At 52.1% G+C, this 14,929-nt stretch overlaps 1 protein-coding gene across 3 annotated transcripts in view; it reads right to left on the bottom strand.

Moving 5' to 3' along the window:
- The window catches only part of NRF1 (nuclear respiratory factor 1), a 63,333-nt gene extending 48,969 nt beyond the window's left edge, over window positions 1-14,364 (bottom strand). The window contains exons 1-2 of one of the 3 annotated variants that reach the window (XM_050986245.1): window positions 14,213-14,364; window positions 171-402 (exon numbers count right to left, since the gene is read on the bottom strand). In XM_050986245.1, coding sequence (XP_050842202.1) covers window positions 171-393 — 223 coding nt within the window. In that variant the 5' untranslated portion in view covers window positions 394-402; window positions 14,213-14,364. Of the gene's footprint in view, window positions 1-170; window positions 403-6,687; window positions 8,012-14,212 lie in introns of those variants that run through there. The other 2 variants (XM_050986236.1, XM_050986239.1) reach the window with 2 other exon arrangements.
- Between the last annotated feature and the right edge of the window lie 565 nt (window positions 14,365-14,929).

The raw sequence follows: 14,929 nt of genomic DNA, 5'->3' as shown, positions 1-14,929 counted from the left end.
TATAATACAGTTTAATAAAAGAACTGTTCAGCATTCTAAACCAACAGAGCCAGATGCCAATCATTCCCTCATTTTACTCTACAAGCATCACCAGGAGGTGACGATGATGATGGTGATGGCGATGGTGGTGGTGATGGTGGTGATGGTGATGGAGCAGCCCCCAGCTTTACCTGCAGCAGCCAGGTGAGCAGTGACCTCGTCGGCCGCCGTGGAGTTGAGGATGTCGGAGTCGTCGTAGGAGGTGTCCTCGGGCGAGGAGGGCGAGTCCTCGTCGGCGCTCAGCATGCTGTGCTCCGTGTAGGTGGCCACGTGCACCTGCTGCACCTGCTGGGCCACGGCGTGCGCCTCGATGGTAGCCATGTGCTCTGCCTGGCTCACTCCGTGGTCTTCCATCAAGAGTCACTGCCAGAGAGGGACAGAAAGCCGTGACAGAAAGCCGTGACAAAAAGCCGAGCAGGAGGGACAGAGATCACCTCCCTCAGGGGCATCTACAAGAGGGAAATAACTCTGCCAAGAGCCAGGAGAGGAACTCTAGGTTAAAGAGTTTGGAAAAATCCACACTTCCAAACAGAACGCAGCCCCCAGACATCATCATCTCTGCTGGAGGGAAGGTCCCCAAGGACCCTGTGGCCCTGAGATTGTCCCTCACACACACATGGAAGGGTCAAAGCTGGGACTTGGGTTTGCCATGTCAAGTTCCACTTTTCAGGGAAGGGCCTGAGGGTGACACAAAGTCTCCTCTGACCTCAATAGCTCAGGACACAAACGAGGATGCCAGTAGAGAATCCCAGGAGCACTGAGGATGGAAAAGACCTCTGAGATCATCGAGTCCAACCTATGTCCCCACCCCAGAGCAGAGCACCAAGTGCCACATCCAGTCCTTCCTTGGACACCCCCAGGGACAGTGAGTCACCATCTCCTTGGGCAGCCCCTGGCAAGGCCTGACCCCCTTTCCACGGGGAAATTCCTGTTGATTCCACCCTGAGCTCCCCTGGCCCAGCCTGAGGCCGTTCCCTCTGCTCCTGTCCCTGTTCCCTGGAGCACAGCCCGACCCCCCTGGCTGTCCCCTCCTGGCAGGGACTTGTGCAGAGCCACAAGGTCCCCCTGAGCCTCCTTTGCTCCAGGCTCAGCCCCTGCCCAGCTCCCTCAGCCCCTCCTGGTTCTCCATTCCCTTCCCAGCTCCCTCAGCCCCTCCTGGTTCTCCATTCCCTTCCCAGCTCCCTCAGCCCCTCCTGGTTCTCCAGACCCTTCCCAGCTCCCTCAGCCCCTTCTGGAGCTCCAGACCCTTCCCAGCTCCCTCAGCCCCTCCTGGTTCTCCAGACCCTTCCCAGCTCCCTCAGCCCCTGGACCCTCTCCAGACCCTTCCCCTCCCAATCTTTCTGGTCAGGAGGAGCCCGGACCTGGACTCAGAGTCTGGAAAGAGGCAAAGCCATCACAACCCAAGCACAAATGTCACAGAAAGCTGATTTATTACAGCATCCAGTGGTAAAGCACTGAGCAAAGCAGCAGATACAGAGTCAGCAGGGCCCTGGAGCACACACTGGGAGCACAGATCTGTGCAGAAGGGCCAGCATGGGACGTGCAGGGATATTTTCAGTCCGTGCCTGCTGTACGTTTGTGGAAAAGAAAAGGCACATCCCTCAGAGACTTTCAAACAGGAGAATTAGAACCTCAACCCTCAAAAAGAGATTCCCCAAAGAGAATCTGTTCCTGCTCAGGGCAAAGAGCAGAAAGAGGTGACCAGCTGCAGGGAATAAGAAAATAAAAAAAACCAGGTTCTGACCTGGGAAGTACAGTCAAGGAATTACAGCTCCTGCCTGACACAGATCACAGAATGCCATGGGGGTCACTGAGACACAGGAACCCAAGCCATTTCATCAAGAGGGTTATTTTGACCAAACCAAAAGGAGGTTGCAGCCAGCTGGGGGTCAGTCTCTTCTCCCAAGCCACAGGACAAGAGGAAATGGGTTCAAGTTGTGCTGGGGAGGTGCAGATGGGATTTTAGGGAACATTTCTTCTCCAGAGGGGTGGTCAGTGGAACAGGGAAGTGCTGGAGGCCCCATCCCTGAAGGGATTTAACAGACCCTGGGGACTTGGTTAGTGGTGGGATTGGCAGTGCTGGGGAAGGGCTGGAACATTCCAGCCTGAGGGACAGCACAATTGTTGTTGTGAGACTGTCCCAAACCTACTGAGGCTACAGCTAAAGCCAAACCAGCTTCAGACTCCTAATCCTCCCAAAAAAAGCTGCTGGAGTCTGATGTTGCTGTTGTCCAAGCCTGTATACAACTTGGGTTGTAATATTAGAACCACCCAAAAATAGCAGGAGTTCAAACAGTGCCAGTGAGGAAGGGACTGAGATGTGGAGGTACAAACTGAGACAAACTGAAAACTTCTGGTGGAGAAACAATCAGCCCTAACCTCTTCCACAAAACTCACACTGCCATCACCACAGAAAAACGGGTGGGGAAAAGATCTCAAGTCAATCCTCATGGACCAGCTTAACAGATTTCCCAAAACACTGAGCTTTGCCTGAAAGGGGGCATTGCTGCTTTACTTACTATTAAAATTTAAAAAAAAACATGGAAAAATGTGATCAGAATATGACTGATAGAGCAAAGTGACTTTAAAGTCAGGAGACAAGAGCCCAAGACAACTGATGAGACCACTGGAAGCAAACCTTGCACTCAAAGGCAACCCACACCCAAAGCCACCAAGGCTGAAACCTTGGGAAGCCATTCCCATACTCCAACTATTCCCAAAGGATTCCTGACACCAGCCAGGCTTTGTGGGCCAGCACCTTGACTGGCAGGTGAAGGTGTCACCAAGCTGGCCCAGCCAAGCATCCCTGTGACACAGCTGAAGGGTGGGGCCTGGATTTGAGCAGGGTCTGGGCACAGGGATGAAAGGAAAGCTGTTCCCTTCATCCTTTCGAGAGGAGCATTCCCCACTCCAGGAAAGGAATGTTGATCCCTGCTATTCCCCCAAAACCAGGGTGGCTTCGGGAGGAGGGAAAGCCTAATGACACAGTGGTGACTGCAAGGACATTTCTGGACTCTTCCTCAGTCCAGAAGGCTTGGATGACAGCCAGAAGGAGTTCTGAAGTCATTTAAAGTGCTTATAAAAATGAGGATAAAGTCCCTCTCATCACACAGTGCAGTGGCTTCAGAGTGTGTCAGGGGTTCCCTCATGACCTGTCAGCCCTGAGCGGAGGCTGCTGACACCACCACTGGAGGAAACAGCAGAGCTGCCCCACTCAAACCACCAGAAACCAGCAGGAACTGGCTGCAAACCCCATAAATTCTACACCAAATTTAAACCCACGTGGATTGAAATGAAGGTCTCTGTGGTGTGACTGTGACAAGTCACAACTCAATCCATAAAAAACCCACAGACACCATCCTCTACCATCACCATCCAGCTTAATGGGTGCCTAAAACTGAGTCCAAAATAAAAATCCCTCACCAGAAAAAAATCATGAGGAGCAGCAGCAGCATGGAAAAGCCCCCTTACACAGGCAGGGCCTGGAATTATTTTAAACCTTTCTCCCACTGAAGAGGTTTTGCTTCAGATGCTGCAGGAGACACGACTGAGACAGGCTGAAGCTGGAGATGAGCATTATCCTCTGCAATGTTAAATCATGGTGCCATTTTTACCCACTCAGCCCACACCTCATTAATTTGAAACCCTGCTCAGATCAGCAATAAATAAAAAGAATCGCTGGGTCTCGCTTCTTTGGTGGTTGAAATAATTTTGAAAGGGAGCAAAAAAGGAATTCTATGGAGAATTTGAGAGACCTGCTTGCTCTGTCCTCTCATGCATGCTCATGAGAGGATCCCTCCTAGGCCACAACAATGAAAGGGACCTTGGGGAAGGTGCCCCTTTCCTTCTCTGCAGGAAATCACCCTCTAAATCAGGTTCTGGCCACTGTTTGCTGTTCCCCTTCCCCTCGCTGGGGGGGAGCCATGGTGATTCCTCACTAACTGCTGCTCCATCTCCATCCGTCACAGAGCCAGGCTGGAGCAGTTTCCAGCTCCCCAAATGCTGCTGGTGGCACCCAGGACCTGCCACCTGCACCTGCTGAGCTGCCTCCTCACTCCCAGGAGGGTAAGGAAGGTCCCACTTCCACTGATTTCAAGATCTACCAACAGAATCACAGAATCACAGAATTTCTAGGTTGGAAGGGACCTTTAAGATCATCGAGTCCAACCCATGTTCTAACAGCTCAGCTAGGTCATGGCACCCAGTGCCACATCCAGTCTTTTTTTGAACACATCCAGGGATGGTGACTCCACCACCTCCCTGGGCTGATGATTCCAGTATTTGACCACTCAACAGTTTGTGGCTGCAACTCCTCCTCCTCCTCTTCCTCCTCCCTGCCACGGCACCATGGGCACCGCTGGCAGCTCGTGACAGGGAGGGATCAAAAGCACCTGTGATGATCTGGGCTGACGTGATGTGAGGGAGATTTTTCAAGTGGGTCACACTGGGTGGATTCAATCAGGTTGAAAAGCATTTCCTCTGCACTTAGTGCTCAGCAATGTGCTCTCTAAAAAGCTGCTCCACACTTCTGGCTGCGTGTCTCCATAAACTCCAATTTCCCTGCAGAGGCAGCCTGGGCTAATTCCTGAGTGAAAACTGATCTTAGCAAGAAATCAATCACTGGCCATTTACTAATAAAATCAAACCCTGTTTGAGTGGAATTAGACCTGTGAAATTGTCCAGTCCTGCTTTTCCTGCTCTGGCACAAGACCCTCTGTGTGGTTTTTCAGGAGAGCAGGCACATCCTGGTTTAGCACCCTCAGATTTCTGACAGATCACATTTTGATGGTCACAACCACAGAGATCCAACCTCCTCTGGGAACAAACACAAACCCAGGGATGTATTCCACGATTTTCACCAGGAGCTGAGACTGAAATCAGTGGTCAGCCTCGTTAGTCTTGAGGGATTTGTGTCTTCCCTCCGTGAGAAAGGCCAGAAAGGATCTGGTTTTGGTGGTTCCTGGGATGGTCTGGGTTAGAGGAGCTGCTCCAGCTGAGGGCAGGGTTAGAGGACAACCCTTAAAAAGGAGGAATGGCCACTCCTGGTGTTGTCCTGGCTCTGCTTCTCCTCCATCTGGGCCAACCTGGCATCTCATCCACCTCCCAGCCGGGGCATGGAGCTCCCTCACGGCATTTCCTGACAGAGCTGGTTAAGAAAGCACTTCCAGGAGAAATCAGAGCTGCCAGGAGCTCTGTGCCAGCCAATTCCAACAGCACCAGCTTCTGGGAGAGCCAGGGAACAGCCCCCACTCCCTTCACCCAGCAGAGCTACCACCACCCAGCCAGCCCCAGACCTTCTCCTGCCCTTTTCTCCACGGGGACAGGACACAGAGCAGGTCCAGGTGTCCCCAGCAGGTGATTCCAGACTCCCAGCCACAGAGATGCAGCTCTTTCCATGATTTCCACGTTGCATTGGCATCTCTCACTGGGTAAATATCGTTCATTAATTCCTCTTTAGGGTGAATTTGACAAACTCCTGTATAAAACTGTGCCTAGAGGGAATCACCCCTGCGGGTCTGATAAGCAAACACCTCCATTCACCAGGATAAGCTTGATCAATATCTCCCTTATTACCACAACTCGCTGGAAATGCACTCATTTAAATACCAAAATCCCATTTTCCACGGAAAGGAAAAAAATGCCCCCTTGTTCACGAGGAGAATTTTGAAGCCAACACCACAACCTGAATAAAAAATGTTGTTTTTTTTTCTCCAGTGGAGCACCTGCCCTCCAGAAGCTGCTCAAGGTTTTGGATGGGACTTCCCAGGACTGGAGACGCTGGCTCCTGTCAGCAGCACAGCTGATAGCAGGCACAAAGCAAGATAAGCCACTCCAGTTTATTCCCTTCCTATCGAGATGGAAGTGAACATCTCATTTACGTGCTTGGCACAGATAGGGTGCCTCGAGCAACACCAGGAACCGGCTCTCGTTCCACAGCGTCCTCCTGTGGCATAACATTAGTAAAATGATCCCTTTCATTAGCATGAAAAAAAAAATGCCAGTGCTCCTGGTCTCAGCGTGAAAAGCCCTGAAATCAAACGGATTCTAGCGAACAAAACCAAAATTCCTCCTATTAACGTGCTCCCTTTCTCACCATCTCACATCAAAGAGCAAAGAAATTCCCCTACAGGAAAAACCTTCACTGTGGCAGGTCTGGAAAAGAAACAAACAGGATCTCACAGGTATTTATTGGGATAATAGCTCCTACTTGCTGCCACTGGGTGATGCGACAGGACACATCAGGGACAGGGTGACCTGCATTGGGCCCTTTTTGCACTCAATTCCATCTCTTTAGCACCAAACCCCAGCAGGAAGCCACGGGCTAAACACGAGGATGAGGTGGATTCCTCTTGGAGACTCTTCCCGAGCTTTGGCACCAAGAGATGACATCCCAGTGGAATCAGCCCTCCCCAGAAGACTCCCAGGAAGAAAAGGGCACATTTCCCATTTGGAAACCCACGGGAAGGGCACCACCACACCCTGGGCTGTGCCAGCTGAGTGTAACCCAAAACTGGCAGTGAAACCGCACCCAGAGCCGTGCACCACGGGATGGAATTCCCATCGAGCATCCCGGGCTTGGCCCAGGCTCTGCAGGTTCCACAGGCAGCATTTGGGGTGATCCCCCCACCAGTACCCACCAGTACTCACCTTTCTCCCTAAAATCTTCTTGCAGGACGTGTGGTCTGCCTCAGGGTTAGGAACCAGGCCATGATAAATGCCATTCTCTGAGGTAATGCTTTGGAACTCTTGCATTTTATTCCAAGAGCCACACAGAAATCCCAATTTTAACCTATTTTCCTCAGAGGTACAGAAGCCAGGAGTCATTCTAACAGTGTGAAGTGAGTTACTCATCTTCAGTCAATTCAGCTCTTTTAATTACTGGGCACAAGTGGTCTTGTAAAAATTCCCACCCCAACAAGCACAGGCTGCTCTTTGGGGCTGCCTGAAGCATTCCAGGCTCGGCACAGAGGTGCAGCCCTTGGGATTACTGCTGGAAAAGACAGAGCCCGGCCCTCCCTGGCTGCTGTGAGGTGCAAATGTTCCCAGTTTTAATCCTCTTTTATGGAGAGAGAGGATTAGTGGTTATGCTGGACTGCCCCGGTGGGTGACACAGAAAGGTTTGAGCAGCAGGGTGGGGACAGAGATGCTGCGGAGGCTCCAGGGTGGGAAGGATCACCACGGGCCCAGCATGGACGAGCTCTGTCCAGCCTTGGCTCCATCTAGGAATATCCTCAGCTGGAAAGGACCCACAGGATCATCAATCCAACTCCTGATCCTGCACAGGACACCCCAATCATCCCACTCTGTTGGAGCATCAATCCAACTCCTGATCCTGCACAGGACACCCCAACCATCCCACTCTGTCCCTGGCAGCGCTGTCCAAACACTCCTGGAGCTCTGGGGCCGTGCCCATTCCCTGGGGAGCCTGGGCAGTGCCAGCCCCCCTGAGCCTTTCCTCATATCCAACCTGACCTTCCCCTGACACAGTTTAACACCATTCCCTCAGATCCTGTCCCTGGTCACACAGAGCAGAGGGCAGAGCTGCCCCTCCTGAGGAAGCTGCAGCCCCCAGTGAGTCTCCCCTCAGCCTCCTCTCCTCCAGGCTGGACAAACCACATCCCCTCAGCTGCTCCTCCAGCCCTTACTCATCCCTGTGTCCCTCCTTTGGACACTCTCTAATCCCTTTGTACCTTTTTTCTGCGGTGGTGCCCAAAATTACCATGGACCACCCGAAGGACTCAGCCCTCACACGGCACTAACTCATGATCATGGCATTAACTCAAGAGCAGCAGGCGGTGAGAACAGACAGGACAGTCCTAACCACATTTCATTCTCAAACTTCCACCCAAAATGGCAGCCTGGCCACCCCTTCTTGAAGTTCAAGTGGTTCAAGAATGCACCTGCTTGGCTGCCCTGCAAAACATGCTCCTGAGGAGGAAAAACTCCCCAGAAAACTCCCTGGGAACTCATGAACATAAGGATCTGGAGCTGCTGGAGCAAATCCAGAGGAAGCCCCAGAGCTGCTCCAGTTCACAGGGATCCAGGCTGGGAGAGCTGGGGGTGCTCACCTGGAGAAGGGAAGGATCCAGGGAGAGCTTCCAGCACATTCCAGGGCCTGCAGGGGCTCCAGGAGAGCTGCAGAGGGACTGGGGACAAGGCCTGCAGGGACAGGAGCCAGGGAATGGCTCCCAGTGCCAGAGGGCAGGCATGGATGGGATCTGGGCAATGAGGAATTCCTGCCTGGGCTGGAACTGCCAGAGCAGCTGGGGCTGCCCCTGCATCCCTGCAGTGTCCCAGGCCAGGCTGGACACTGGGGCTGGAGCAGCCTGGGACACTGGGAGGTGTCCCTGCCATGGCACAAGATGAGCTTTAAGGTCCTTCCCAAACCATTCCACAATTCCATGATGACTCCACGACCCCAGAAAGGGAAACTGACCCTGTGCAGACACAACAGCAACGTGAGAAAATCCCACGAGAAAATCCCACCTCACACTCGCAGCCTCACATTCCACACCACCAACATTTGTGTTTTCTGGAGGAGGAAAAAAATTGCCTTTCCAGCCCAACTACAGCAGAGAGATTTGTCTGCCAGTCTTTCAGGTCTAAAGCACCTCTAAGCTGGGTTTAAATGCTGGTCCCACACGGACAGAGCCTGCTGAACAGGTCGGGTGTTGCACTCCCCCCGTCCCCTCGGTCCCACACGGGCAGAGGGGACCCTGCAGACCCACAAAGAGCACCCAGAACTGAGCCATCGTGGAATTCCAGCCCTGACCCACCCTAACCCTGTGCTTTTCCTGCTTTGAGCACAGTATGCAAATCCTGAGGGAATTCCAGGCTTCCACAGCTCCTGCCACAACCCCACGCTCCATCTGCTGAAAACGGACTGTGGATTTTGATTTGCTGCCACGTTTTGCTCTTCAGATCTTCTTTCAGGTCTCTCCACCACCACCTCCATCTACACATGCTTCTGATTATCAGGGCTGAAGTATTCCAGCCATCATTCCCAGGGAAATTCACCGTTTCCTTCTGGAGCAAGGGATCAAATTCACCGATTTTCCCCTAAATCCATGGGAATGCTCATGATGCAGAATTCATAAACCTGAAAATAACCCAACTTTCCATCCAAAGCAACCACAAGAAGAGCTCTGAATCCACCATCTCCTCCTAGGGATGGAAGGGAGCAGCACAGTTGGGAGTCCCTTCTCCTTCCAAAGGGAAATCAGGAGTTAAAGGATTTTCCTGGCTGCAGAAGCAGCAGGAGACTCCAAAGGCTGACACCAAGAATAAACTTCTTCATTTCCACAGCATTCCTCAGCATAAATAAAACATGGGCACTCTGGGCTGTGGCTCTGCAAGTATCTTTGACCCAGAGCACGAAGTTTTCCAAGTCATCCCTGTTTGATTCCTTTAATTAGATGATTATGTAATGAACAGTGGGAGGGACTCAGTTACTTCTGGATTGGCTGCCTTGGTCACACTGATCACAAGCAAACGTGGTCTGTGAGTGAAAATGGGTTTTCCCACTTCCATGGGTCTTCCTTCTGTGTTTGAGGGCAGGTGAATTTTGTAGGACTGAAAAAGTTGAGTTTCCCTCCGAGTCGCTGCAGGATCTGAGCAACCCATTTATTATTTATAGGCACCACAGGCAGCACACAAACAATTCACACATCTGCCAAACAAAAATAACAACAAAAATAACGCTCTAAACCAAGGAGACTCCTGCTGCCATCCTCCAGCACAAAGCCACACCCTGACAAAAGCAGCACAGTCCCAGAGAAAGGCTGGAAAACAGGAAGGGGACACTGGAATTCCCAGTCCTACTCAGATGGAATCCACCTGCCACCCTGAGTGTCCTAAGGATCTTTGTACAGCTACATCTTTTATTCCAGGAGGGAAAAACCAAGGTGGAATTTCACTGACATCAAAATGTCAGCATGGATCAGGACAGGCTGCGAGCTCCACCAAACACAGCCTGCAGCTCCCTGGGCTCCATCTGCTAGAGCAAGGGATTCCCTCTTGGACTTCTTCTTGGAGTCTGGCAAGCAACTCATCCTCAACAAACCCAGAGCAGCCTCAGAGTCCTTCCCAAAAAACCGGAATGCAGCCTGAGCTCCGAACACCTGGGAAAAACCTCCCGGACCGGTGAAGCACAGGGACAGCTCCTGCCTGTAGCTGAGCTTTTCCCAAAGGGGAACAGGCTCTGAGGCTTCCCAGAAACTGGACAAACCCCAGCCAGCCCTCCCAGGGGGACTGCCCACCTGGCAACTGGATCAGCCCCACCACTTTTGGGGAAAAAAAGCAGGAGTAGAAGGACCAGGATTGGGGAAGTCACAAATCTTGAACACCACTACAATTGCTGCAGCGGGCACAGGACAATCCGAATTTCCCCAAAGCTGCAAGGTGCTGGATGCTCCAGGTTCACCTGGACAGGTGAGAGGCTCCTCATCCCAGGCACAAAGCCTTGCACAATTCTGGACCTTAAAACTTCTCCCACACCCCACTGCAGCCTACAGGCTGGGAAGTGGTGAGGGCTCCTGGTGGGAGCTTCGGTTTGAAGAGATAAAAGACACCAATGATGTTCTGAGTTCTGTAATTTGCAGTATTTGGAAACCACAGGGATTTTGGCAGGATTTATTTACCTGGTTTGGATTCACAGGCAAAATGAGCTGATGAAGAGATTCATGAGAGCAGACACACAAATTTAATCACTAAAATAAGTGAGAAATGGATCAGGGTAGGGCTGTGGATCTGCATCCAACAGTGGGAATGTAGGAAAACATTAAAATGACCTAAAAAAAAGCTGAATTCCAAACCCTAAGAGGATGGATTCCTTTAAACACACACAGGGAAAGGGTTCCACTTCATCCAAGGGAATGGCTAGAGCTGTGTCGGGGGTTTAGGCCAGATTTTGGGAAAGATTCTTTCCCCAGAGGGCAGTGGGGCACTCAGCAGTACCAGTAAAATCCCCACTGTGCAGCAGAAGTTATTTTAAACCCCCCCAAAAAAATGGTTTAAAATGATTTTATTAAATATCTTGGGCACTGGGTAATGGGTAACACAAAATATCTGAACTGTGTGGTTTTTTCCCACAGATCAACTTCAGAAGCAGCCCAAGGAAGATAAAGTCCAAGGCTGAATTTCACAGAACTCCCTGCACCGAAAATCATCAACACAACCCCACCACTCCTACTGACAGCACAAAATGTTCTTATGTAGAAAAGAGTGGATTAAACTTTCTTGGTAAAAGGGATTCAGGAGCACAGCAGAGCTCACTGTGCCCTGCTGCCTTCCTGGAAGACAATTTCCCAGATCAGAGAAAGGTAATGCATAAAAAATAATAATTCCCAAGCCCTTCAGGAGAGAGAACCTGCATGGAAACCTCCCTCCCTTTGGAAAAGCAATGGAAATATTCCCAGAGCTTGTGTGTGCACGTGGCAGAAGTTGGACATGACCAGCCTAGAAGGGGGGTGGACACCAAGAGTGGCCCTAGTGTTCCAGTCTGGCTCCTCCACTCTCCTGGGGTTCCTTGGTTTTCCCTACAGGGCTGAAATATCCCAGGGCTGAGCTTGCCAGAAGTTAAATTGCCTGGTTTAAGGCTGGAAAAAGGTGATCCAGGCTCCTGAGAGACAGAAAAGTGATGAAATCCCAGCACGTGAAGAATCCTTCACACCAGGACACCCGTGGGCTGCAGCTGGACATCAGAGCAGCTGAGCAGGCTGGGGCTTCTGCCCAGGGAGCTCCAGACAATCCATGGCAGGACAAACCCCACGATGGCCAAGCTCCCTCAGGAGCAAAGAGGCCTTTCCATGGAATCATGGAGTGGTGAAGTTGGGAAAGCCCTCTGAGAGCATCCAGTTCAACCACCAACTCAGCTCCACCATGCTCACCAAACCACGGCCTCGGGTGGCAAAGTGAACAATCCCAGGGATGGGGATTCCACCCCTTCCCTGAGCTCAATCCCCCAGATTTCCCATTTTCCTGGCAGAGCAGCACAGAGGTGCAACCTCCCATCCACACCAAGGACTCTCACTGGCAGGGCTGGCTTTTCCAGGATGGTTTCACTGAACTCCTGGAATGGGGGGTTTGCTGTCCCAGCCAAGCCACTCTGTCAGAACACACGTTTCCTAAAACCTAAAATATTCCAGGAGCTGCACAAAAGCCGCAGGGGATGAGGCTGAGAGCTGCCAGCTCGCTGTGTTTATGGCCTGTGCACAAGAGCTCATCACAAAACCTCACAAAAACGATGTGAGGAAAACAACCAGGATGCAACAAAACTCCACAAAAACCTGCTGAGACACTCTGCAAAACACCAAACGCTCCAAGAAACTACAGAGGAAGAAGAGAGGGGTTAAATGAACTCTGCACTGTGAAACTTGGGGGAATCATGGGATGGTTTGGGTTGGAAAGGACCATAAATCCCATCCCATTTTCCCACCATCCCAGGCTGCTCCAAGACCCATCCAGCCTGGCCTTGGACATTTCCAGGGATGGATGGGCAAGATTAAAACCCGGGAAAATTCAGTTATTACAATCCTCAGCTTTCCACAAGTACCACCACCATCATCATCATCATCATCATCATGCACTTCCTCTTTCACCCTCAACAGAAAAAAAAAAATAAAACATTGCTCCCAGTTTTACTACCAGCACAAAAATTCCAATTAAAAAGATAAACAATTCTCTCACCTATTTCCTCTACATTTGGGAAATGAAAGTTCACTGCAAGATTTGGAAAGGAGCAATGGTGACGTGGATGAAGGAAAAGAAGGGATGAGTTCACACTGGGAATCCTCTCAGGATGTGGGAAGAGGGTCTAAAACCCTGCTCAGAGACCAGCAAGGCTTAGAAACAAAACCACAACAGCCAGGCCCTGCCTAAGGGATTAAAAATCCCAAATTCAGGAAATAACAGTTCAATGAGAGAGAAAAAAATAACAACAACATAAAGCAGAGGTCCCAAACTTGAACAGAGAAAACATCTCCCCACGCAACAAAAATCATCTCTAGCTGCAAGAAAGATTACACTTGTCAACCTCAAATGAAGGAAGAGTCTTGAGCTGAATTATTTCTGTCCCTTAATTATTATTTACACTAAAAAGAGCCTGAGCACCTCAGTCACAGCCAGGTCTGTCCTGAGAAAGATGTTTTAGAGCCCTTTTTTGGGTATTTTAATACACAGCCAGTTACACCTCTTTTTTATAGGGAATTTCCAGCTCTTTTTTGGGTGTATTAAATGGAGGGGAGGTGAGGGATTGACACGTTTCAACTCGCTCCCAACCTCCTGCACAGAGGGAGGAAAATAATACATGTGCAAAATGTAAAGAAAAATAAAGGGGAGGGGTAAAAGGGGAAAAGAGAGGGATGGCAGGAAAAAAAAGGGGGGAAAGGGAGAATGAAGGGGAACTTCATCAAGGAGCTCAGAGATCTTTCCCACTCTAACTGGTTCTGTGATTCTGGGGCAAAAAAAAGAGGTGATTGGGGGTTGAAAGGGGCATGGAAGAGGAACTTCATCAAGGCTGGACTCATTTATCTCTGAGGCCTTTCACAAACTAATTGATTATGGGGGGGGAAAAGGGGAGATGAAGGGAAAAATGGAGGTGTGAAGGCAAAAAAAGAGGGGGCAAAGAAAAAAAAAGGGGAGAGTTGCAAGGAAAAAAGGGGGGGTTGAAGAGTAAAAAAATGGGGATGAAAACAAAAAAGTGGGGGTGAAGGCAAAAAAAGCGGGTGAAGGCAAAAAAAGGGGGGATGAAGAAAAAAAAGAGGGAGGGTGAAGGGGGGAAAAAAAGGAGGGATAATGGGAGAAAAAAAGAAAAAGGTGATGAGGGCCAAAAGGAGGAAAGAAGGGGCTCCGAGGAGAGCAGGGAAAAGGGCGAAGCGAAAGCCCCGCCAATGTCTGAGGCCGCGGCCCAACTTCCCCGCCCGGCCGGGCCCGGCTGAGCCCGGCCGGAGCTGCGAGGCCGCCCCGCACCCGCCGCCCCCCGGCCCTCGCTCCCCCGGCCGCTGCCCGCGCCGCCCGTCCCGGCCCCCCCGCGCAGCCCCGGCCCCGGGGCGGCCCCGCGGGCCCGGCGCGGCCGGGCGGTCGCGGCCGCCGGGGGAGCGGGTGCGGGCGGCGGGGGCCCCGCGTTGGTGCGGCTGCGCCGGGGCTGGAGGAGATTGCGCGGTAGGACGCTCACCTCAGAGCGGCTGCGCTGCGGCGGGCCCGCGCCGCGTGGCCGCGGCGGGCGGAGGGCGGGCGGCGGGCGGGGGGCGAGCGGGGCGGCGGCGCGAGTCGCCCTCGGCCGCCGCGGTGGCGAGCGCGGGAGGCGGGGACCGGCGGCGGCGGCGGCGGCGGAGGAGGCCGGGGACAGCGAGAGGGGGGGAGCGGGACGTATGGCGTCATAGCGCCGCGCCGCCGCCATCTTGGGGAGGGCGAGGGCGGCGGGGGCGGCCATAGGCGGGAGGTCGGCGCCATGTTGGGGAGGGCGCGGGGGCCGCGCGGGGGCGCCAGGGGCCGGCGCCATGTTGGGGAGGTCGCGGCCGTTCCCGCCTCAGGAGCGCTGAGGGCGGCGGGGCCTGGGCCGGGCGGGAGCGCTGCCACAGCCGGCTTTGGCCAGGAGATCCAGGGCAAAGCGGCCCAAAGGGATTTAGCCGGGACACCTTTATGGTGGGAAAGTCCTGCTTAAATGAGAGTTGCGGGAAGATCAGTTTAAATTTTATTTTTTCTCCCCATATTTTTGGTGGACAAATCCAATTTAAAATGGGAGTTGCGGAAAAATCACTTTAAAATTGATTTCCGCCCCATATTTTTGGTGGACAAATCCAATTTAAAATGGGAGTTGCGGAAAAATCACTTTAAAATTGATTTCCCCCCCATATTTTTGGTGGACAAATCCAGTTGAAAATGGGAGTTG

This window comes from Serinus canaria, chromosome 1A (assembly GCF_022539315.1).
Source record: "Serinus canaria isolate serCan28SL12 chromosome 1A, serCan2020, whole genome shotgun sequence".
Classification (NCBI taxonomy): Eukaryota; Metazoa; Chordata; class Aves; order Passeriformes; family Fringillidae; genus Serinus; species Serinus canaria.
The sequence above is the reverse complement of the archived record's forward strand: the minus strand, read 5'-3'. Positions and strand labels throughout refer to the sequence as shown.